This window comes from Heptranchias perlo, chromosome 11 (assembly GCF_035084215.1).
Source record: "Heptranchias perlo isolate sHepPer1 chromosome 11, sHepPer1.hap1, whole genome shotgun sequence".
Lineage (NCBI taxonomy): Eukaryota > Metazoa > Chordata > Chondrichthyes > Hexanchiformes > Hexanchidae > Heptranchias > Heptranchias perlo.
Genome location: NC_090335.1, coordinates 49306090 through 49332685, shown reverse-complemented (window position 1 = coordinate 49332685; position 26596 = coordinate 49306090). Strand labels below are relative to the sequence as shown.

At 39.8% G+C, this 26596-nt stretch overlaps 1 protein-coding gene across 1 annotated transcript in view; it reads right to left on the bottom strand.

Annotated features, from left to right (window-relative positions):
* Positions 1–18036, bottom strand: part of wars2 (tryptophanyl tRNA synthetase 2, mitochondrial) — a 57590-nt gene extending 39554 nt beyond the window's left edge. Inside the window, exon 1 of the mRNA XM_067992970.1 lies at positions 17937–18036. Coding sequence (XP_067849071.1) covers positions 17937–18029 — 93 coding nt within the window. The 5' untranslated portion in view covers positions 18030–18036. The remainder of the gene's footprint in view (positions 1–17936) is intronic.
* Between the last annotated feature and the right edge of the window lie 8560 nt (positions 18037–26596).

Below are 26596 nucleotides of genomic sequence, written 5' to 3'. Positions count from 1 at the left end.
AGACTTGCATTAAATTAGACCATTGACATCAATAGGATGATAATCAACCTCCAAAAAAATCTTACACTGATCCAAATTGCATAGAAAGAGATTTTAGTATGTGTAAAGTTTTCAATTAATCGGCACTCTGACCTAGAGATTTGATTCACACTTTAGACTGGAAGGAGAGTCACAAATTGGGGTTTGTCATTCTTGTTGATAATGAAGTGCTGCTGTGTATGTGCTTGGCAACTATCCAGGAGCCCTGCTGCCAACAAGAACAACTTTCCCGAAAATCTTCACAAACCAGTTCCTAATGAGGCTTAAGAGTCCCATGGCTAAGTTTCTGCAATAAATCCTGAATAACACCACCATTACTTGCTCTTATTTCTAATGGAATTTCTGACAATGGCTTAAAACTCTGCATTGTGCACCTAAGAAACCCCCAATTACATTACGACAAGCAGATTGATTCACAATTAGTAATGTTGCTTTTTTAAATGAAATCATTCATTTTTATAAATACCTAGGGAATTGTGATTTGAGTTAGCACACCATAAATTTCTGGAGTCACATGCCTCATCTGGCAGAGTCACTGGAATGCATTAACTTTGAGAAACATAGGACGACATTTGTAAACTCAGAAGAACAGAAGCAAAACAAGCTTTGAAACCTTCAAATTGTTGTAAGAATACAAAAAAATAAGGTTGGCGGATCAATAGTTTGTAAAATACTCATAAAAATGTTGGAATTGCACAGGTTAATCAGCAGCTGAAAGCAAAAAGTAGATGGGCAGTTAGGGGGAGATCCTTCATCTGATGAAGATGCCCACCAAAAGCATTCACCTACCTTTCTGATTCAGATGCTGACACAGGTGCTGTACATTTCAGATTTCTGTCAGTTGTGATTTTTCTTCTTATCTCTACTCTTATATTCTTACTTTAGAATGCCTGTTTAAAACAGCGATTCTGTCCATCTGCATTTGCCAAAGTGTGGAAAAATGCTAGAGGAAAAATGTGTGGGGCCATACCACGAGACCACAAACCTAAAGCTTCAGTATCACAGCAGCATAGGTCACTGTAATAGAGCAGAGCAAAGGAAAGCAGGAGTATGCACACATTACAAAAATCAAAGGGTAATAAAATGTACACTGGAATGCTACATAGAAATCACATTATAAAACATCTGGAGCTGTCTCATATTACTTTTTCACCAAGACTTCTTGTGAGCCGAGATCAACAGTTTAACTATTTTGTAAATAGTGCCAAGAGTAAACTTCCTGCTTTAGTCAAAATGGTTACTTCCATCTGTTTAAGGTATTCAAAATATGAACTACTGTTGTCACTAGGTTTATTTAATGTATTGCTACCAATAAGTTATTGGGGAAAACAAAATGGCACTTCCAAATGTAAACTCACTGGCTTTAGCACAATTGACGGTAGTATGGAAAACTTTTTTGTGCTTTGCCTGAACTGTTGCCAGAATTATGACCTCTTATTGGGCTGCTACATGTGTGCACTGGATCAAATGGTCAGCATGCTTGTGTCTCAGTCTTAAATTGCATCGCTATGCATGCACCCATGACGTATTGGGTTGGCTCAGCATGTGTTTGTTTTAATTTGAAGAATCATCTATATTATCTGCACATAAGACCAGCTCTCTGCTTTCTGAACTAGCCTCCCAATGGGTCTACATTATTGGATGTACATCCTTTGTATGAGATGTTAACTGAGGATTCCGCTTTCTGTTCTAGTAGTTTAGGTAGTCTAGGGAATTTTCCTGGTATCCTGGCCAAAATTTCTCTCTAAGCTAATACCACTTAAAAAAAAATTAACTGGTGATTCATCAAATGACTGCTTGTGGGATGTTGCTGGCACAAAATGGCTACTGCACTCAAATTCACAATAACAATCACTGCACTTTGCACTTCAAAAAAAATCATTGCTAACACACTTTCAAACATGAAAATCATTGTAGAAATTTAAGAAGTATTTTAGATTCTATATATATTCATAAAGCATTACTGCGTTTTTGTACAGTAACAGGTTTGACTAATGTACCTTTTCAATGTCTGAACCAGCCTATTTTATTGTTCTTACATACTGGTACAATATTAAATGATGATTTTGCACCAGTCCAACCCTTGTTGCTCCAATAATTGAATTATTTAAAAAGGTCCTTGCAAATTTTTAAGTGCTGTAGAATTAATACTAACCTTGCAGAGGATGCCAAAATTGACAGGTCTCCTCATATGGAAACTGCTGAAATGAGGCTATTTAAGGCAGCAAGTATCCAGGTTGTAATATGGAGTGGTTATAGAAGTACTGAAACTATTTACTGTGCAGTCCTGCACAGCTCGACACTAATCATGTCTGTAATTTGGCACATTTTTAAAAGCCTGAGCATCGAAATTTGTTTATTTTTCACCATTTCTGGTTAATGCTATTACTGACAAATTTTCAATCTCATGCCAAGGAAAAGAAAAAAATCACATGCTGAACAACCAACATCCTACTAGCAAGCATGCTGCCATCAAATGTGCACAAAACCAAACTAACCAATTTAAAACATCTTCGATGTAAGTTAAATTAATTTACCACCCAAGGAGCTGAATGTCTGTAGCTGGAGTGTGAAAGCCTGTTCAATTCTGACACTATTTGCCTTTCAGACGGGTTGCTAACCACTTGGTAGAGGCTAGTATCATTAGCAAATGGAATACCATTACTTTTGATCATATTCATTGGAGCCCAGAGACCAGCTTCTTAATGAGGCTGAGATGGTGTACGTTTATCAACAGCTCTGGAAACGTCAAACTACTGTTCTAACTTTACAGTGGACATCAAGAGAAAGGCTGGTAAAAGAGTGGGAATCTTCAGAAAAGTCTGGATTTAATACAGTTGAAAGTCATGCAGACTGGTGGACTTGAAGAGGATGGCCTATTTCAGTGTTGTCCAATACTTTAGTCACTAGCCACATGTAGCTAATTCAGAATCCAAATGTGTCTAATTGCATTTCTGGATTAGTAAATAAAAAATGAATAATGGACACCATTGTTGGGCACATCATCCCAATACTCACTCACATGGCATGTGCACGTGGACTTAACCTTTTTATGCGTTTATTGGTAAAATGATAGACGAAAAGTAGAGTGTGCAAGTGTTGTTTGATCGTGACTTCCTTGGTTAAGTAAATACACACAAAGTACAGTTCTGACAAAAAGTCATTGATCTGAAACGTTAACTCTGTTTCTTTCTTCACAAATGCTGCCTGACTTGGAGTATTTCCAGCATTTTCTGTTTTTATTTTATATTTCTAGCATCTACAGTATTTTGCTTTTGTTGAAGCACATTTACTGTATTGTGAGAGTGCATGTAAGGCATATTCTACTACATTTAGTGCATATGGCTAAAACGGTGTTACTGTAGCCACACTTGTGGCTAGTCAGCAATTTCTATTGGACAGCACTGACCTATTTAATGCCAGGGCATGCGTGCGTGCATATTTTCTCTTTCTCTCTCTTCCCCCCCCCCCCCCCCCTCCTTCCTTCCCCCTCTCCCCAATATTGAAGAGATGTGGGTGGGCTATCACTCCTCTACAAGACTATGATGAGAGCAGTCTTTGTTGTCAGTGCTGAAGTAAGATCTCAATGCTTATGCCAGGACCACAGGAGTCGTTCCTCAACATTTCATATCAATCTAAAAATTACACATATGGATTAACAGACTGGAGAACCAATGTCCAGAACAATGTCCTTGCCTGGAACACTATCCTGTATATGCAGAACTTTAAACAAAACTCTCTTTTATTATTTCTAGAAAATGTTTATAGTGTCTTCTCTCTTCAGTGTTGTTTCAAGCTTGTTGTTCAAGGCTTTGTGCCACACTGAAGCAGCTGCAGATGCCCAAAAATAAACCTCTCTTAAAATGAAGCTATTGCTGTTTGGTGCATGCTATAAGCTATGTAATCCAGCAGCTCAGTAGTAACCTCATTCCAGCACACTATGTTCCTTTGAGCAACCAGGGAGGTACAGGACAAAATTTTAAATGTAGAGTCAACCATCAGTTGCTGCTGCAGCATATATTAAGCTAAGGGAAACCTGTTGCTCGTTAGTGCTCTAGTAAACTTACCAATGTCCCCTGGATATGCCTCCTAAACTACCATCTTACAACTCCAACCTCCCATTTTCCCCCAATCCTTGTTTGGGGGGGGGGGGGGGGGAAAGAGGAGAGAATATAAAATGACAGTAGACACAGAATCTCCTCATAAAATGGTGATTACTGGTAAGCTTCCTCCAGAATCTGAGATCTTCAATTGTGATCTAGGTTCACTGTTAATGACTGTTCCTTGTAGGACATTATAGGCACTTAGTGTATAGGAATGAGATTGCTAGTGAGCTGTTGGATTTAATAGCTTATAGCACACACCAAACAGCAATAGCTTTTGGAAAGGTTTATTTTTGGGCATCTGCTTCACTGTGGACTGAGTGGCACAAAGCCTTGAACAACAAGCTTGAAACACTGAGAAGAGAAGACACTATAAGAATTATCTGGAAAATAGAATGAAAAAGAGTTTAGTTATGAAGTGGCCATAAAAAAGCACTTAAAAATTTACAACCAGGCAAAAAGTGTGCATGAGCACTAAAAGGAAAATGGTGTAGAGAAAGAAATTTAAGAGTACTATTATCTTCTGCCCCCATCCTCTTCCATACATGTTACTACAGTGATAACCAGACAATACTAACTTGTAATAAAAACAAGAAATGTTAGAAAAGTATAGCAGGTCTGTCTGAAAAGACAGGTTAACATTTCGGGCCAGAATTTGTGACAAAGGGTCCACACCCAAAATGCTAATCTACCCTTTTCTTTCCAGGTGCTGACAGACCTGCTATGTATTTCCAGCATTTTCTGTTTCAGAGGAAGGGCAAATGACTAACAAATGTATCTTCTGAAAGGCAAGAGATCTTTTCCTCATTTTTGACATTAGATTGATGGAGTAGTGGCAGGAACTACTTTACACTGAACGTCCTCCTCACAGATGATCTTTCGGCTTTGAGGAAGCTAAGGTAGATATATAGGAGCTGTGGCTGAAATACTTCTGGAGCTGATTAGATACTGGGATCACATTAGGAAATTTGAAAATGATTAATGTTGCTTCAATTTTTAAAAAGAGGTCAGAAGTGTGACCCAGGGAATGACAGGCCTGCTAGCTTCACTTCTTTAGTAGAAAGAAATATTGGAGCACATTATAAATGAGGGAATCTAACTAAATTTAACATGGGAAGAGGAAATAAATTTAAGCCAACATGAGTTTACAAAACCAAGGTCATACCTAACAAATTTCTAATTGGACAGCTGCAACCACCTCAGTACCTCAGGGATCTGACCTAAGGACTCTGTTAGTCACAATATCGCAGTGTTAGATGTACATGTATTTATAAATAGGCCTTCTGATTTTATGGTTAAACCTGATAACTACCCTCCCAAAGCAGAATTCCAAAATTAGGGTAAACCTGGCAAGACTCAAACGTCAACATCGGCATTGCGTAGTACTGATGGAACAAGCACAGACAGCTCCCTATTTGTTGTAGGAACCCATGCCCACCTTTCCCTCTATGCACTCTGTGCCAAACAAGATAACTGTCAGCATTGACATAGAGCACACCTTCAGTCAGCCGAGTGAAGTTGAAGATGCCGCTATTAATACACAAATTCCTTTTAGCATTATACTTCATGAACGGTTATAAGCATGTACCATTTACTTACAATATTTTATTTGCTCCTTCCAAAAATTTCTGATTATGAATAACCCATTTTAATTCTGACCTGGCGACAAAGCACTTACTTGTTTGCAGGTGATTTTACCTGAATTCAGGTAAAAAAAAATTAGCAAGCTGAATTATAAGTACTCTTGATTTTTTAAATTAATTTTGTGGTTGCTGTCACTGTTGGTTCAATTGAGTCACCACCACCCCCCACCTCCCCGCCAGTTATTTAACAAGGCATTCACATCATTCCAAAACCAGTTCAGCAAAATTCTGCAAGTGTAGTGAACATTTTGCTCCTGAAACAACTCGTCCAATGGAAGCTGCTAAGACATGGGCATTAATAGGCTTCGACGCACTTCTCGAAGGAAGGACTGCTCATTTCTCCTGATGTGGAGATGCCGGTGATGGACTGGGGTTGACAATTGTAAACAATTTTACAACACCAAGTTATAGTCCAGCAATTTAAAATAAAATTGCTGGACTATAACTTGGTGTTGTAAAATTGTTTACATTTCTCCTGAAAATACGTCCAACTTTTAAGGACAGGAAGAGGCAACCATTGGACCCACTACAATTATGGAATGGAACAGAACTTCTTATAACACTCCAGTGCCAAAGAATAGATTGCACATGATTGACTCAATTAACTCAGTAGCCTGCTAATCTCAAACTCAGGTTCTGAATGGCCAAAAACTTCTTTCTAATTATTTATCAGAGGTTTAGAATAGGAAAGCAATAGCCAAAGTGTTAAAAGCTAGCTTTGAAGCTGCAGCATCAGTTCCATTCTCATTATTGAACAGGCATCAGTTTTTCATTTATTAGAAATAGTCTTTCTAAATCTTACAGTAGAGCACATTTTTCCCCTTTCAAACTGAACTTCACATGATTTGTGAAGGATAAAGTGGTGCAATTATTGCATTCGCAATCTTACAGTATGTCTCTAAATAATACCATATTGTTCATTTTATACATATTACAAGACTTTCCTCCCATTATTATGCCAGGACACTTGGGACAGCCCTCCTGGTATTTCTAATATTACATGGAGCTACAGTTGAAGGCTAGGTCCTGTATATGTTTCATGATTCAACCTTCTATGAGTTTCTTTTTGTGGGAAAATAAATAATTGCTTTGAAAAAAAGTTAGGTACAGAAAACTGGGCGTAACATTCCAGCCAGCAGAGAAAGAGAGAGGAGGGAAAACAGAAGTGTTTTGGAGGTTATGAACTGCCTCCATTTCCAAGCATTGGTGGTAATGAACTAATGCAAGGGATGGGCTTTTGTAAAATCTGTACTATGACAGTACTTCTGTATGTCTTTTGCACATGAAGAGCACTTTAACAATGCAAGCTGTTATCGCAGTAAAGATTGTGTAGTATGTGTAAGGTCAAAATACAAAAAATTACTTACCGTGGTACATTATTTCTTTTCATCCTCCTCAACCCCTATGCATTCTTTGACCTGGTTAACCACACCATCCTCCTCCAATGCCTCTCCTCCGCTGTCCAGCCTGGTAGGACGACCCTCACTTGGTTCCCCTCTTACCTATCCAATCATAGCCAAAACATCTTTAGTAATGGCTTCTCTTCCCATGCCCACATTATTGCCTTCAAGTCCCCCAAAGATCTATCCTTGGACACCATGCTCTTCCTCATCTACAAGCTGCCCCTTGGCAGTATCATCCACAAACATGGGGTCAGGTCACCAAATATATGGTGACAACACCCAGCTCTACCCCTTTATAAAGTGCTTTGGTACATTTTTCTACATCAAAGGCACTATATTAATGCAAGTTGACATTACTGCCATCTCAGGAGGACACGATCCCAACCATGAAACATTAGTTACAACAGAAATAAAGATCAACTGAAAAAAATTAACCAGGAAAACCACTTGTCAAATGTGTTTACATTCTATAGTAATGCTGCTTGCATTTATATATATCCTTTCATGTTAAAACATCCCAAAGAAATTAGCATATTGAACAGTTTCTGAAGTGAAGCGATTGCTGTTATGTGGGCAACGTCACAGTCATTCTCCACCAGCAAAGTCTCACAAATGGATTATATAGTCAATAACCAGTTTTTAGGTGAGGATAAAAAGAAAAAAAAAACAAACAATGCTGGAATCTGAAATTAAAACAAAATGCTAAAAATACACAACAGGTCCAGCAGTATCTATAAAGTTTGGTCCAGTTTTAACTTCTGGCTAAGCTTCAATCTAGCTTTTCCCTTTTTAAATGCTGACAGTCCTGTTCTATATTTCAAACATTTTCTGTTTTTAGATGGCATCGGTTGAGAAAGGAATGTTGGCCAGGACACTAGGAGCACTTTTCTTTGAATAATGCCATAGGATCTTTCAACATTTACCAGAATAGACAGGTGGGACCTTATTTTAACACCTGACAATGCTGCACTCATTCAGTACTGTATTGGAATGGCAGCTTAGACTATACGCTCAAGCTCTGTACACATTTAACATGTATTGTCCCATTACATGTATAATACTTATGTAACAGGGTAATTCAATCTCTAGGCTGTAATGAATCTTCTATCAACAGGTTGACTCCTCTTCACCATTGTCTCATTGTCTGTATTTGTTTGGATTTGCTCAATATGGCACAAGAGCCCAGATATGATGAAGTACTTATTTTGACTGAAGTCAGAATTGTCTGAAACATATTTTTGGTAATAAAAGATTTTACCAGATTTCACCCACATTAAATGAGGCCATTTCACCTGTGTCAGCCATGGCTCAGTAGGTAGCACTCTCGCCTCTGAGTCAGAGGATTGTGGGTTCAAGTCCCACTCCAGAGATCTGAGCACATTATCCAGACTGACACTCCAGTGCAGTATTGAGGGAGTGCTGCACTGTCAGAGGTGCCGTTTTTCAGATGAGACATTAAACCGAGGCCCCATCTGCCCTCTCAGATGGATGTAAAAGATCCCGTGGCACTATTCGAAGAGCAGGGGAGTTCTTCCCAGTGGCCTGGCCAATAATTATCCCTCAACCAACATCACTAAAAAACAGATTATCTGGTCATTATCATATTGCTGTTTGTGGGTCCTTGCTGTGCACAAATTAGCTGCCACATTTCCTACATTACACTAGTGACTACACTTCAAAAAGTACTTCATTGGCTGTAAAGTGCTTTGGGATGTCCTGAGCTCGTGAAAGGCACAATATAAATGCAAGTCTTTCTTTCTTTCACCTCTCTTTTAAGAACCACTGCCACAACTTTGTGCACTTTCCTCCCTTCTAGCTTCATTCACTTTCTGCACTGTCTTTTTTTTAAAATCTTAAGAGACTTCGACCTCCACATGGACTCGTCCTGCTCGGTTCTCCCTTGATCCTAGCCTCCAGATAAATGCCACCATCCACAAGCACTGCGCCTCCTCAACCTTGCCATTACATGAGGTCTCTACCTCCCAGCTTTCTGTACTTGACAAAGGATAATCCTTGACCACTTCATTTCCTTCCAAATTAACCTCACTCCAAACGTTGCAGCCAAATTGTTCCATCCTGGGGCAAAAAAAAAGCTATCCTCTCCAATTCCCTCTTACATAGAAACAAAATAATGTACAGGACAGTGTGATCTATCTGGCCTGGCTTACCAGCACTATTGATACCTCCACCGATCTACTGGAGTTTTCTTCAATGCTCGTTCCCACTAGGTCCAAGGTAGTTTCCAACCTCTCTGTTCCCATGGTATACCACCAGACGTGGCTCACCCACCCGCAAAATTCTCCTACAATTTCAAGATCATTCTGGAAGGCAAGAATGATCCCAAGATTCTTTTCTTCATCACAAGCCATTTCCTAGATCTCCTTCACCTGCATCATCAATCCTCACCCGACACCAAATCTGAGTCGTTTATGGACTTTTTTGTCTTCAAGAAGAGACATCCGTTTAACAGATTTTACATCCACTGCCTCCCTCCTCCAAATTCATCTCCCCACTGTCTTTTCCCTACGCAATTTCTCTCACATTTCCCACTCTGATTTTGGGAAATGCATCGCCTTCATGTAGCCCATTACCCGTTAGTTTCTCCATCTAGGCCCATACTCAAAAACTAAACTCTCTCTATCCACTGGTACCGTCTGTACAGCTTTCAAGATGGCCATCATTACCTCTTCCCTCAAAAGCCCACACGCGACTCCATTACTTTTTCCAACCCAAGATAGTCACCCAACTCTGCACTTAGTTCATCTATCACTCCCTGTTCAAATCCCTCCAATCCGGTTTCCAACCCACCGATAGCACTGAGACCGCCCTGGAAAATATTACCAATAACATCTTGGGTGACTGTGGCGAATTGTCACTCTTGCTTGATCTATTTGCCATTTTGGATATTTGGAAGTATTCAATCATGTCTTCCACATCGCCTCTCCTCTGTGGCCCATTTAATGGTACTATACTGCCTTGTCCCTATTCCTCTCACTCCCAACATAGCCACCTCACCTCTTCGAATGATTTTTCCTCCTTTGCCCGTACCCCATCTTCAGTCCCCTTGTATTTAACATCTAGGACACAAATTATTTCTGCTATTCCATGTTCCCATCGGGTCAGACTTATCCTGTAGGTCCTCACTGTTCAATTGCTACACACTATCTGTGAAGTCACAGCGTGTTGTTCATACCTTCATCTCTGCTCCATTACTCCACACTAGCCACAAAACAAGCTCAGTGGTTTACTTTGCTTGTGGAAAAAATATTTTTTAAATGAGATGTCAATTATTTTCCCAATTGTTAGGCTGTCAATTTATTACATTCTGACCTGGAAGAGGGAATAGTTTTATAGCGATCATTGGTACTAAAGCATTGTTGGAGTTTAGTAGTTTTCATGGACAAAATAATTTAATAGAAGGAAAGCAAAATGCTAGGTGTAAGTACTTTGAATGTTACATACTTACCCTCACTGCTTTTGTTTATTATTTTCAGATCTAATTTTGGGGGTGGGTTAAATCACTGACAGAAAATTTTGGCCCAAAATAATGGTGAGGCTAAGGGCGTTCACCATTATTTATGCGCAAATAGGACAGCAACTTCAGGCGACGGCAGATGAGAGGTTAAACGCGAAAATCCAAACGTTGTTGTCCAAGATGCGCTGCTCTGCCGTTGGTTCATGAAAACAGCATCTTGCTGTCTGCCTCACCACTGAAATGCATTAAATGGCATGAAGTTGCTGTATTTGCGTGGTAGATACAAACTAAACTTGCCACAAAAAGTTAAGTCTTGGCCATTTCAGTCTAAGTACCCTTTAAGTGTTAACGGCATGATAAGTGTTAATTACTGCCAGTCAACCTTTCTGGCACTGAAAATTAACAATTACAAGTGTGGAGTTTCATTTCTTCAGGTTTTAATTGTTGTTGGAGATGCTAAAAATGTTAAATATTTACATTTTAAAAAAAACTTTTCCTTTTGTCTCTTTTTTTTCCTCAATCCAATCTTTCTTCCCCTCTGTATTTCTCTTTCTGTACCTGATTTTACATTGAATTCACCCACTCTAATTTACACTTCCTTCTCAGTCCTTGCACTGTTAATTTAACAGTCCTTCAATCTGACTGGTGAAGGAGATACAGATGCTTGCCCTATTCATTCAGATCCCAAATGCCCCGTTTCTTTCACTGCGATGTTATCAGCTCGCACTTTCAGCAACTTGCCACGCAAAAAATTTAAAAACCTAAATGTGCAAGGCAAGTTTAACTAATGCCCTGCTACAGCAAATTGTGGCCCATTAAGGACTTATCTTCACCCTGTAAGTAGTCCATTTACTCAGTGAAATAATGCAGCAGAACTGCAGTAACAGAGACTCCCTAAAACACATCTACTTTATACCACTGGCACGTGTGTTCAGTCAGTTTTCAGACCATCTTTTAAAAGAAAAATTAAAAATCTGCCTGCTACAAATAAAAAGATAGCTTGCAATCTATCTTCAAAAAGTCCATACTCCTGGGTGTACAATTTCTGTAATTCATGAGGAAAATCTTCACAGCTTTATGGCTGGTGAGTTGTAAGGGATTCCTTGTGATGTACTGTAGCCAGTGGTTTCCCTATTATGTGTCCACAAAAAATAATCTGTTCCACATATGGTTTCTGAAAGCTAAAGTGAAGCAATTATCACTAGCCAAGTACATTTGCATGTTACAAGTAAACACACACATTCTTTCAATCTTAAGTCAAATTTAGCCTTAAATTACTACAAGGTCCAGTGAAGTTGAAAAGGATGGTAATTTTACAGTTTATGTTTTATTCGGTGTGTGTTACTGTGTTGGGGAGACCCAACTACATTTCTTCTTTTATCTTAAGCTCTAGTTGTAATTAAAATGTTTGTATAAATATTCCTGGGAAAGGAGGGAGGAAGAGGAAGACAGCCTCTTTGGAATTATTTTGGCAACCAGGAGAGCAGGAAGATTATAGTGAGACGAGAAAGAATAAAGCATAAAAGGAGAAAATATGACAGAAAAATAAAATAAAAAAGACATTACAGACAGAGACAAAATTAATAAAAGGCCCAGAGAGAAAACTTACGCAGACTATGACTGGAAATACTATAGGCACAAAGCATGAGCTGGTCTGGTCTAATTACAGTGTTTAGCCAGAGTGCAGTCCAATACTCAAAGTGTATATATAATGGAGTAAGAAACCTGGCTTTGTCAATAGAGGCTAGTTAACAGCAGTGTCCTGCTGTGAATGAAATCATACATTGTGTAAATTTTCCAATACTTAAAAAGTGTAAATGTTTAAAAATAACATGCTATCCATATCCAAACCCAATTATTAGTATGAACAACTATATGTCCCATTAAGATGTCTAATCAATTTTTGAAAGCAATAAATATTTGAATATTCTTTTACTATGGAAAGCAATTCATTCCAATCACGAGTTGTAGGAAACAGAAAGTTCTTTTTTCCTCTTAATACAAGACAGATGAGAAGATTTATTCAATATGGCTGTAGTATTTATTCAACCTGTTATTGCAGGGTTTTTACCACAGTCTTGACCATATTCGTCTACTTTGTGCAGATTCAAACAGTGGAGTTTAACTCTGTTGAAGGACAGCCGATAACATCTATTTAAATTTAAGGAAAGATGACTAACTAGTAACATTTCATTAAAAATGTTGGTAATTCTCCTGTAAAATTTTCTAATCAAAGCTCATGCTGACTGACTTTGCTCTACACAGAGACAAAATATATAAAATCTGGCTTAATGTAAAACTTAAATGCGTAGAGCCAGCACAATGTGGCAAGTTCCCTGTAGAGCGACAAGAGTGAAGCTCAACAGTTTGGGTCACAGACATCCTTTGAGTCTGAGATTAGGGAATACTCCAGTTTACGAACACATAATGGCTTTGCCTCAATTACTTGTGGGAAAGTACAAGCGTGCATTTAGTAATTTTAACAACAATTACTTGTTCATCTCCCATATTGTTGCTCACAGAACAAAATTTTTAAAATATCCAAGTTGAGGACATAAATAAAGGGGAAGATGCTGATCACAAATAAAAATATGGACAGCAGTGATTGAGGAGGGCCTAATCGAAGATTAAAGGGTAAGTGGAGCTGCTATTGCCTCACAATCACTGCAGTACAGATAGCTTTTTCTTAAAAAAAACGTTGGCTAGATTCTCCCTTCTCTTCCTTGACCGTGCTTTTTTTTTCCCCCCCATACTTTCTTTTTTGGTTTGCCTTTTTGCTCAATTTTGTATGTTTTTAATCTGTAGTTGCCTTGCACCCTCCACTTTTTCCTTATTCCCTACTTTAATTTTTGGCTTATCCAGAATGCACAGGGCTGGGAAACCACTGCAAGAAAGTACCACTGAGGGGCAGAAAAGCAGCTGTTAGCTCAGTTCTCATGTTAGGATGAAAAAATTGTGACACAAAGTTGAGCTCAAGAATGGAGAAGGCGACAAGCCTAACAGCACTGTTGGGGCGAGGGTGAAAGATAGTTGTTGGACATATTGGATGATGGGATAGGTTCACAGGCAAATTTTGAGATTCCCCCCAAAAATTATTCAGATTTTTACAGATATTTATGTTTTAAGTTTACATTTATGGGTATACAGTGCAATATGTGGGGATCCTTCATGGCTTCTCAAAGGACCTTCAGGGATCCAATTGTTTCCGTTTTCTTCGGGAATAGGAATTTTTTCTATGTGCAATTTTTTTGTTTGATTGCTTTATTGCAAAAAACAAATGACCAATCAGCACTCTTCACATCCGATAGATAACATGGACTTTGCCAAATGCGAAACTTTTAGTTATATACTCCTTTGACTATTATAATGGTTGTCCTGCTGACTGGCAGTTGTCTTTAAAGTATTTTCAAATGTAGCTCATTCCTTTGCTTATCCCTCACCTCCCATTACATGTTGGTCTTCCACTGAGGAGTAAGGAGCTGAGGTTAAGGAAACAAATATCATATTTCAACAACCCAGCTTCAAAAACACAACAACCAATGGTTTGAATGGGGATGACAGCCAAATGGTGCATTACTTTGAGAATTTTCACCTAAAATATATTAGTAATATTTTTTAAATGTTAGATTTCAAGGGGTACATGAATACTTGACAGTAAGGTAACTATGTAGCCTCGCTCAGCAGTTATTTCTTTAAATTATAGCTGTACACGCCATTATAAAAGAGCAAACTTCATTTATATAGCGCCTTTCACACCTTCAGAACATTTCAAAATGCTTCGGAGCCAATTAAGTACTTTTAAAGTGCAATTACTGTTGTTATGTAGACAAGCGCAGTAGTCAATATGCACACAAGTTCCACAAATAGCAAGGAGATAAATTAAGTTAATCTTGGGTTGGTGGTATTGGTTGAGGGATAAATGTTGCTTTTCTTTGAATAGTGCCATGTTTTGATGTCCACCTAAACAGGTGTGCAGGGCCATGGTTTGGTATCTAAATCGGAAAGACTGCAATTTCAACAACGTAGTACTCCCTCAGCACTGCACTGAAGTGTCAGCCTTATGTACTGAAGGCCTTACATTGGGGCTTGAACCCAAGATCATGGGATTCCGAGGCGAGAGTGCTGCCACTGAGCCAAGCAGACACATGTATAATTTTAACAATATACACATTGCTCTAAAGAGAATGAGAACAGTGCTAATGGCAGTTAGATCAATATATATTAATTATGTTAATTCTGAAAGGCTATTGCATTATTACTGCAGAATAATGTGAAGAATAACCAATTCCCTAGACTAACTGGATGACAGCCATCTTACTGAGGTGGTTCTAGTAATAGGTACAATGGAAACGAAAGCCTAGGTGGTTTGTAACAGACATTTAAATGTTTCAATGATTTTATTATCTTGTAACCATTTATAATCTCCATGATCACCAAATTATTTTTCCTTATATTCTTTGTATTTCAAAAGGAATCCATTTTGTGTGAAATACAGGCATTTTCACTTGGTATCGGGTGACCCAAATGCATATTTAAAAAATTATCGACAATGTTCACCCTCCGTAAACTTCAGCTCATCCAGACTTGCACCAAGTCCCGTTCACCCATCATCTCTGTGCTCGCTGACCTACATTGACTCCCGGGTCGGCAACACCTTGAATTTAAAATTCTCATCCTTGTGTTCAAATCCCTCCATGGCCTCTCCCCTCTCTATCCATCACCTTCTACAGCCCACCAAGATCGCTGCGCTCCTCCAATTCCGGCCACTTGTGCAACTCCGATTTCCATCGCCCCACCAATGGCAGCTGTGTCTTCAGCTGCCTCGGCTCTAAGTTCTGAATTCCCTCCCTAAACCTCTCTGCCTTTAAGACACTCCTTAAAACCTACCTCTTTGACCAAGCTTTTCGTCACCTGATATCTCTTTATGTGGCTCGGCTCGGCGTCAAATTTTGTTTGCTAACGCTCCTGTGAAGTTTTACTACGTAATAGGTGCTATATAAATGCATGTTGTTGTTGTTATGACCCTGAGAGATTGGACTGTGGAAATTTGCAGTTGTAGCTCCGCCCGTCCCTAGAATCCAGGAGGGGAGGGGCAAAGTGAAATTGGGTATATAAGCCAAGACCCATCAAGTTCTGGGAGGAAAGGAGAGGGACTATGCTGACCATGAGTGAAACTGCAAATGAATCACTTGTATTAGTGCTAAGTTATTGATGTGATAATAGACCATGCCCTGCATCCAAGCAAACCAGAATAAAATGACTCAATTTTTCAATTTGGCATGACGACGTAATTGTGGTCTTAAAAGTATTATCCTATAATTCGTACTGCTGCAATTAACCAAGATTATTTCGATATCATCCCATCATTATTGGCAGAACCATCAGCCGCCTCTTCTCTATCTTCTGCAACTCCCTGCCTAAACTTGTCCACCTCTCAATTACACTCCATCTTTAAAAAAATCTTTTCACAGCTACTTTTTCACCCAAGCTTCCCATCACCTCTTCTAATGCTCACACTGTGGCTCGACATCCAGCCCTATATTCCTTTGATTTGTTTCTTTTTTTTCTTCTTCCCCCATCCTACATAAAAGGTGCCTTGGGTGCAATATAAACAATTGTTGTTGAGTGATCTACAATTGTTTATATCTCAGCACTTCACGGGCAATTAGGGATGGGCAATAAATGCCGGCCTCGTCGGCAATGCCCACATCCCATGAACGAATAAACAAAAACTTTGAGGCACATCTCAGAGATACAATAAGATGCTAAGTAAATGGCAATTCTTTCTTTTCCCCCCCCTTGAGTGATAAGAACATTAGCCAGACTTGATTGGCTGAGAGGGTTTGCCAACCTTGATACTGTTCGGAAGTTGAATTAACAATTACAGTTCAAATGACAGTTACGAGGAGGGATTACACAAATTGGGGTTGTATTCTCTAGAGTTTCGATGATCCGATCGACGTTTATAAGATATTAAGGGGAACAGATAGGGTGAATAGAGAGAAACTATTTCCGCTGGTTGGGGATTTTAGGGGTAGGAGGCACAGTCTAAAAATTAGAGCCAGACCTTTCAGGAGCGAGATTAGAAAACATTTCTACACACAAAGGGTTGTAGAAGTCTGGAACTCTCTTCTGCAAACGGAAATTGATACAAGCTCAATTGCTAAATTTAAATCTGAGATAGATAGCTTTTTGGCAACCAAAGGTATTAAGGGATATGGGCCACAGGCAGGTATATGGAGTTAGATCACAGATCAGCCACGATCTTATCAAATGGCAGAGCAGGCATGAGGGGCTGAATGTTCCTATGTTCCTATGAGTGAAGCACCCAAGATTAACAACAGATATTAATTCAGCTGTCACTCTGGTTGTAATACTTCCTCTCACAAAATGTTTATCAGCATTAACTGCTTATATAGAATATTTTACAAAATAACAGAAAAAACAAAGAGTTAATGATTGAGTGTTCACTTCTTTTTAAAAAAAGGTGCTGTCGGATTGCACCTTCCTAAAGCACTCATTACCATAATCATTCTTTTATTTATACACATCCAAAAGGTCATCAGCTTAATAGTGTAGGGCTCTTATATTACATCAGGTACACCTAGTAATATCGGATGCACATATAATGGCCTTAAAACACGGTACTCACAAAGCCAAAGCCTGGTCACACCACATTGATACATGAGACCACAAAGGAAAAAAGATGCATCTTCCTTCATGCCCAGAGGACAGTCATAACTGCACCCATTAAACTACCACTGGATGATAGATTACAGACCAGACTAGATGTATTTATTCCATTTATAAACACTTATCTTGCGTCTGTGGGAGCAGCCAAACACTGGGCACCCCCAGAGAAGAAACTATCTGCATAATACTGGCTTTGCATAGAGAAAGGATCAATCAGCCTCCCTTAACACAAACAGGGCAAGATACACAAGATAAGATAATTGTGTACCAGCAAAAAGATTCAAGCATCAGTGACTTTTACTTAAAAAGGATCAGTTGGTGAATCCAATGCAGCAAATCAACTACTGAAACAACCCATTAAACTCTCTCGCTGTGAACACAGGCCGCACTTCGGTTTGGTTTCTGGCGGCAGCACCTCGGGGGGGGGGGGGGGGGGCAGTGACCTCGGCACACGGGACTGGGGATCCGCCGGGAGGCAGCTGTTGCGACCGACCCGGGACAGGAGCGGTTGGTATTTCGCACCGAGAGGTTTTGAATGAGACGAGCTGAGCTGCGCCGCGCCGGCTTTGGGTGAAAATACCTTTGGTGTCGAGGTCACTTCGCTGCTGAAGGATTTCACCCCGAGTTTAAAACCTTGAAATCTTGAAATCCTCCTCAGAACGGGCGCTGCCATCTTGGAGTTAAAGGTGAAAGGTCGCAGCGACGGCGCGTGACGTCATTACGGCCGCTCCGCTGTGTTTACAACCACCAAGTTATAGCCCAACAAATTTATTTTAAATTCCACAAGCTTTCGGAGGCTTCCTCCTTCCTCAGGTGAACGGTGTGGAAATGGTTGGAACATAATTTTCTAATGTTTAAAAATGCACAAAAATAGTTCCCCCGGGATGGAGTTACAATTGAAGCAGGACGAATGGTGAATTAAAACCAATGGGTCAGTGTCCGGTTTACACCCAGAGGCTGAATGATTGTAATTGATTCCCGGATAATGGTACTGATAACTGGCACTGGGTTCAATCTTTAGAATATTGAACATTCATTCTAAACTCTGTCCAACCTGAGGCCAGGGCCATCAACGTGGTTAAAAGCAGAAAACTGTGTATCAAGTGGGCTCTATTCATTGCAAAATAAATACAGGCGAGGAAAGCCATTCTTAGCCCATCTAACCAAAAGGAATTCCTACAGCATCCATATGGCTAGTCTTCTCTACATGGATGGATGGATGTTCCAAGTGTTGATTATTCTGTGTGTAAGAATTCTTCCTGGACTCAGAACTAAATTTGCTTTTCACCAGTTTGAACTTATGGCTCCTATGCCTTTTCTAAAAAATAATCTATAAGAATGCACTGGGTTACCCCATTTTAAAGGGGCACAACTAAAAAAACAACTTAATCAAACTAAATAATAATAATATATCAAGTGTCCACTACACACTCCAGTCCCAGCAGTGCCCACCAGTCGCGGAAGGCCTTAAGCAGAAGGATACCGCATGCTCCTTCTCCGGGGCCACCTGGGTGCAGACAAGACTGCAGAAGAGAGGCAGCAAAAATGTGGAATTGCAGGCCGAAAAAGTTACAGGCGACCTGGAAGTCCGTGAAATTAGTTTAAAACCTGTTGGACGGTACAAGCCAACTGCACCTGGTATTCATAGATATCTACCATCTAAGTACTAAACAACCCCAACTCAGCTTAGCTTCTGAGACCAAATCAGATTGGACATTTCAGAACATAGTGGAAGTCGGTCCTATGGCACCATGTGGCACAGGGTGGATTAGGTACTTTGATTTTCCAGTACAGATCTGGATGGTTGTAATCGATATTCTGTTGTGGTGCTTGCCCTCTTTCCTCTATCGTTTCACTCTATCTTACCTACCCTGTGTCCATCCCTCCTACTGATACTGCTCCTCATCTAGGAACATAGGAACAGGAGTAGGCCATTCAGCCCCTCGTGCCTGCTCCACCATTTGATAAGATCATGGCTGATCTGTGATCTAACTCCATATACCTGCCTTTGGCCCATATCCCTTAATACCTTTGGTTGCCAAAAAGCTATCTAGCTCAGATTTAAATTTACCAATTGAGCTAGTAAAATCTACTAAAGCTGCAAAATCTATGGTTGCTATGTTTGCCACCAACTTGGTTCATTTAGTACCAGCTCTGAGTTGTTAGACAGATCTACAGGGCTCTTAAGTACAAAGAAACTGCATAAGCTTGATTTAATTGGATTTCCACCCCAATTAATAAGATTGGGGTTTTTGAAAGAGATTTCTTAACTTCTTTCCAACATTAGAAACTGTAATTACAAAATGGTAGCCTTCATTCCTAGTGAATGACCGTTGAACCGCATAGCAATAACACTTCCTGGTGTCTTTAGACTGTTAGCAAAATTCCAGACATCTGGAAACTTGCCTACAGAATGGGACTGACAGAAGCTATGAATAGGTCATCTGCCCACCCTATGTGCCATTGAATGATATATAGTGCTGGGGATCTGAAGAGGAAGTAATTAAATAACATTTTTCCTCTACTCGGTATAATTATTGTTGGCTCTGTTATGGCCTTCTGTACTACCTGGCTCTTTCTTAAATCATTAACAACTATTAACTCACATTTATAAACTCACAACGCCTGCTCACATTATACAAATTCAGCTATTTCCACATGCACAAGGACTTGTCTGTTAACTGTGGGGATGTGAAACTAGCTAATTTTCTATCTAAAAAAGAAAACAAAGTTTTACCTATGCTTTGGTGACAACTCTTGGAGTCAATTTTAACCCAAACCAATCGATCGATTTGATTTACCAGCCCGTTCTCGCTGTAATCATGCTGGCTGTTATTTTAACTGCTCACTTCATTTAGGTAGCTGAGGCGCCCGCTAGAAGCAGACAGGTGCCTTGTAAGGCTAATGTGGTATCAGGCCTCCTTGTGGGAGAACACCTGAGCAACAACGACCGTAATATTATATGGTTTCAATTGACTGGTAGAATGAAAGGTACTGGAAATCTATAACTCGTACCAGAATTCAGAAGGGTGAACTGTACTAAAATGGCAGAGAATTTGGAACAGGTAAATTGATTAATCTTACTGGTTGGTGATGAAACCAATGTAGAATATAAATGAAAATCAAAATACTGGGCACAGTGGAAATCTGAAATAAAAACAGAAAATGTTGGAAATATTCAGGTAGCATCTGTGGAGAAAGAAACAGAGTTAAGATTGAACTTCTCCTTTGATTTTACTCACTTCCTCCAAATAAAAGATGTCTCTATGGGAACACGTATGGGTCCTGGCTATACCTGCCTTTTTGTGGGCTACATGGAACATTCCTTGTTCCAGTCTTACTCAAGTCCCCTCCCTCACCTCTTTTTCCGGTACATTGATGACTGTATCAGTGTCGTTTCCTGCTCTCGCCCCGAACTGGAAAATGTCATTAAATTTGCTTCCAATTTCCACCCTTCCCTCGCCTTCACACGGTGCATCTCCGACTCTTCCCTTCCCTTCCTCAATTTCTCTATCTCCATTTCTGAAGATAGGCTGTCAACCAATATCTACTATAAGCCCACCAACTCCCACAGCTACCTTGATTACACTTCCTCCCACTCCACTTCCTGTACGGACTCTATTCCCTTCTCCCAGTTTTCCTGTCTCCATTGCATCTGTACCGACGATGCCACCTTCCACACCAGTGCTTCCGATATGTCTTCCTTTTTCCTCAACCTGAGGATTCCCCTCCATTGTAGTTGACGGCCCTCGACCGTGTCTGTCTCATTTCCCGCACTTCTGCCCTCCCCCCTTCACCTCCCTCCCAGAACCATGATAGGGTCCTTCTTGTCCTCACCTTCCACCCCACCAGCCTCCACATTCAACGTATCATCCTCCGCCATTTCCGCCACCTCCAGCTCGATGCCACCACCAAACACATCTTCCCCTCCCCTCCCCTTTCAGCATTCCGAAGGGACCGCTCCCTCCGTGACACCCTGGTTCACTCTTCCATCACCCCCAACACCCACTCTCCTTCCCATGCGAGTGCAGGAGATGCAACACCTGCCCTTTCACCTCCTCCCTTTCCACTGTCCAGGGCCCCAAACACTCCTTCCAAGTGAAACAGCGATTTACTTATACCTCTTTCAATTTAGTATACTGTATTCGCTGCTCACGATGTGGTCTCCTCTACCAAACACAGATTGGGTGATCGCTTTGTTAAACACCTCCGCTCAGTCTGCAAGCGTGACCCTGACCTGCCGGTCACTTGCCATTTTAATTCTCCATCCGAACTCCACTCTGACCTCTCTGTCCTCGGCCTCTTACACTGTTCCAATGAAGCTCAACGGAAGCTCGAGGAACAGCACCTCATCTTTCGATTAGGCACTTTACAACTGTCTGGACTCAACATTGATTTTAATAACCTCAGATCATAACCACTGCTCCCATTTTTTCGGACAGCAGGTGCTGGTAATGGTTATGATGTTGCCATTTACAGCTCCTCTAGATCCATCTTTTGTTTCTTTACTTGTCCCATTACCACCCTTCTTGCTTTGTACCATCATCCCTTTTGCCACTTAATCACTCCTGCTGTCCATCTATCAGAGAGCTTCCCTTTTGTTCTTACCTTCCCTCCCCCCCTTTCCCTGGCTCTGTACTTGCTTAAAAACTGTTTAATTTTCAACTCTTCCAGTTCTGATGAAAGATCATTGACATGAAACGTTAACTCTGTTTCTTTCTCCACAGATGCTGCCTGACTTGCTGAATATTTCCAGCATTTTCTGTAGAATATAAATGGAAAGTTTTTAAGTACAAAATTAAACATGTGGAAGACATCTATGTGCCCAAAGTTAAAAGAAGGGAGTGTGGTAAGAAAAAGCCAAGATGGCTGACTGGTCAAGTACAAAAATATTTCTACAAACTAATGTAATATAATACTCAACAAAACAAAGATATATATGGAGAACAACTAAAGAAACTAAGCCCGCTGTTAGGTTAGCTAAAAGGCTAATTGAAAAGAGGATTGTAGACAATTGTGGTTGTAATGTGAAAAGCTTTTTCAGCTATGTGAAGAGTTAGAGAACTGTCAAAGACTGTATTGGGCTAAGAAAATAAATAGTTGATGGATAAATATTTGATGAAAAATTTTAAAATGTTATCGCAGTAGGCATGGAAATGGAGCTAAATGGATAGCTTTTTCAGAGAGCTTCCTCATGTGGAACAAGCCAAATGACTTCCTTTTGTGCTGTAAAATTCTATAATTATAATGCTTGATTCTGTCCTCATCCAAAATGCATAAATCCACTTTCCAGGAGGGTTTGTTGGATAGCAGTCAGGAGAGCATGGACACTTCTGCAGAAACCAGGGATTGAACATGAGACCATTCTGGCCTAATGGGCTCAGTGTCACTTCAGGCTGACCATCATTTACCCACTGAGCCATTGTGAAAGCTCACAGATGTAATTTATGTTAAAATCTTGGTTCTTTGGCATTGCAGAGATCTTACATTAATTGACAGAGTGAAGATAAATTAGCCTTTTCACATAGAACTCATCCACTGTTCTTTCTGACATTTTCCTGACAGTAATTCTTTCAGACAATTTCCTTGGCCAATAATTTTAATCATTTGCTTATTATTCCCCTCTTGACATTACATTTTGTATTACTAACGTTGACAAGTGTAATTTTCCCAACATCCCCTATGGTAGTAAGGGATGTTATGTAGTATGAACTCTTACAACACACACACAATTATTTGTTCATATAACTAAATTAGTTCTGCAAACATTTGAGAAGATCTATATCTACTTTGCAAAATGTACAGCATGCTGGGGCAGTGGTATCTTACATTGAAATTCCAACACATTGTATTGTAGTTTATAAGAAACCGGGTTCAGGGCTTCTATTCCCCAAACTGTTGAGTTCCTAATTTCAGCTGTGCCATTGCAGGAGCAGAACAGCAAATGAAAATCAGGTTTTCCATAGGGAGGGATGGAATATAGAAAGGTGAGTCACTCCAGGCCCCTCTCACAGGCTTCTTATAAACCAATTACAGAAATCTGGGAGCAGGTTACCTGATTAGCCTTTTAGAATTGCTGTACTAACTAAGCCATATGGAATCATGAATATCCAGGTTCAATTATAGATTGTGCTGAATCAGTTTATTTTAGCCATCACATCATATGGAGCATTGTACTACACTAGGCTACAATGTCCCTGGGTTAAAGAAGGGTAAAGTTTGGCATGATTCCTATTCCTGATCACTTTCAGGTGATCCCTGCTGTAAAATGTTTGTGTGTGAACATTGGATGAAGGCAGGATCGGATTCAACAATGATGTCGTCACAGTTAAATAGCCAACAGTGTTTACTGTCTAGACCCATACATGAAGGATGACTACTTGAATAATGTAGTCAAGATGCCAGCACCCATGGACCTCCACTCATTACGAGTTGCTGCCTTCAGGAGTAGAGGGGAGAAAATTAGAAAAAGCAAAAAAAAATAAAATTGTAGCGATATCATTGTGTACAAAATTACAGCACAAATACAGGTTAGTGCTTGCCTTGTGTATCTTTACAAAGATTTTCCAAATGAATCCATTGTCATTGTCCCCCTCCTTACAATGTCTGAAGGGGAAGGAAAACAAGGAGAGAAAGAAAAAACAAAATATTTCCCTTTATTTGCACCTTTATGTATATCTCTCTGTTGGGAAGTACGCTGCCCTCCATCTGTGTCTTTGCTTGAGGCTGACATAACAGCTATTACTAAGACAGATGATCTTGTATGGCACAGTACAATGCACATCTTGTTTGAATCAGCTAGTAATAAGACAAAAGATGTAATACCCACCTTGTTTGAATCAGCTGTGCAGACCTCAAACATACAAAGCCCACAAATCACAAAACTGATAATTTTATTCTCCCCACCCCCGCCACCGCCACGCAATACACATATGAGGGGGGGAAGGGTGACAGCAAAAAAAATTATCTCATGAGCATGCATTTGTCCAATTTGTAAAATTCCTAATTCCATTTTTTGCATATATTATCTGGTAATGGTTTTGAGAGATAGTTTAGTGAAAGTTGTTTAGTTCTCAAAGAGTTAATTCTGGATTTGTATCTAAACAAACATGTCACTCACCAATCTGACCTTCTTTGGTGCACAGTTTTTGAACTTTGCTTTCTTCGCCATCTGAATTATTCAGAATTTGGTGTGGAGCGACCACCTGCACAAACATAACCACTCTACAGAGTCAGACCCTCCAGTACAGGCATCTGATACCCTTGTGCATGTGCTTAATGCACAACAGACCTGACACCATCTTGTGCCAGACAACGTCAAAAGGCTGAGCTTCACTGTTGGGTTGACAGGGTGGGCCTGATTGACAGACATCTGGCTGGAACTGGGAGGCTGAAGCCACCCTGGGAGATCGCCAGTGGTTTGAAATCCTGTGCGACTTTGTTATAGATCTGATACAGTAGAAGCCCAATTAAATACATAACCCTTGAGGGAGTTCTGCATAAGGCTCAAAGCTCAATAAACTTAAAATATACTGAAAGAAGAGTGTTGGAATACCATCCTGCCAGTTATGTAATTTCATACCATACATTTAATTTTGTTATAAATAATAATATTACTGGCATTTATATAGCACCTTATTCTATTGAAACATCTTAAAGTGTTTTATACATTGAATTATTTTTGGAATGTAGTGACTGTTGTTATGCAGGCAAACTGGTACATGGATGCCATGCAAGAAATATGAGTACCAGGAAAAGAAAAACTCACCGGAATCTAGGTTAGTCAGGCACTTAGATTTTCAAACTGACATAAACATTTGTACTTAACATCACCAAGTGATTTTTTTTTTGGTAAGCTAGAAAGTTCCAAATTATATCCTCTTCATAATGTTGTTCACTCCCCCACTCACTATTATTTTAATATGTCTGTAATATCCCATTTGTGGTGTCAAAGCTGTTATTCACAGCATTGTTCTGAGTAGGTGATATAGAAGAAAGAACTCACATTTATTTAATGCTTTTCATGACTTCAGGATGTCCCAAAGTGCTTTACAGCCAATGAAACACTTTTGAAATGTAGTCATTGTTGTAATGTAAGAAACTCGGCAGCCAATTTGCACACAGCAAAGTCCCACAAACAGCAATGAGATTCTATTTTAGTGATGTTGGTTGAGGGATAAATTATTGGCTAGGACACCAGGGAGAAATCCCCTGCTTTCCTTCAAAATAGTGCTATGGTATCTTTAACATCCGCCTGAGAGGACAGACAGGGCCTCGGTTTAACGTCTCACCTGAAAGACAGCACCTCTGATAGTGCAGCACTCCCTCAGTACTGCCACTGAGGAGTCAGCCTGGATTTTGTGCTCAAGTCTCTGGAATGGGACTTGAACCAGTTCATTTTCTCAATCAGATAGTCCCAGGATTTCCACTCATACAAACTCACCTATTGCTGTTTGGGAGTAAGTTTTACTAATTCTTGGCCTAACCATTGAGCAGGAGTGGAAAGGAATGAAAAAAAAGTGGTCATTGACTCAACCTGTCCATGATTGCATTACATTGCATAATTATGGAGTGAAGTCAATAGGAGAACACAAAGGAAGAAAACAGTTGTGTGTATTTTACTACTAGTGCACCTCCTGTTGTATTGCTCATGGAGAGGTTAAAGATATTGGGGTAGATTTTTGTCTTTCTTGTCTGGATGTTAAGCATTGGTGGATAAGTTGCACCAGGGGTGAAATTCAACATCAGTGGGGTGTTAGTGAAGAGCTTTGGGACATCCTGAGGACCTGAAAGGCGCTATAGAAATACAGGTTCTTAATTTGAATGATTGGAAAATTATACACAGTGTGCGCCAAAATTTCCAATATGTACTGCCAGCAGTGATCCTGTCAGCAGCACCAAGTCAGAAAGTTATTAGTTCTGAAATTACTTAAATCATGTAAATCACTGAGGTGCACTGGAACTGAAGAAAATAAGCAAAAGCAATAAACACTGAATCAAAAGGAATATATAGACCAGGTTTAAACTACTGAAAAAAATGCAGTGGAATCTAATTACAAATAGCAACAGGGTGGGAGTGTGATGCAATACTAGAACACAATGAATAGCTATTAATTATGTTGCACACAGCAACAGCAAAGATCAAGTAGTTAATAGAAAGAAAGATGTTGATTAATATAGCACCTTTCATGACCTCAGGATGTCCCAAAGCACTTCACAGCCAATGAAGTAGTTTTGCAG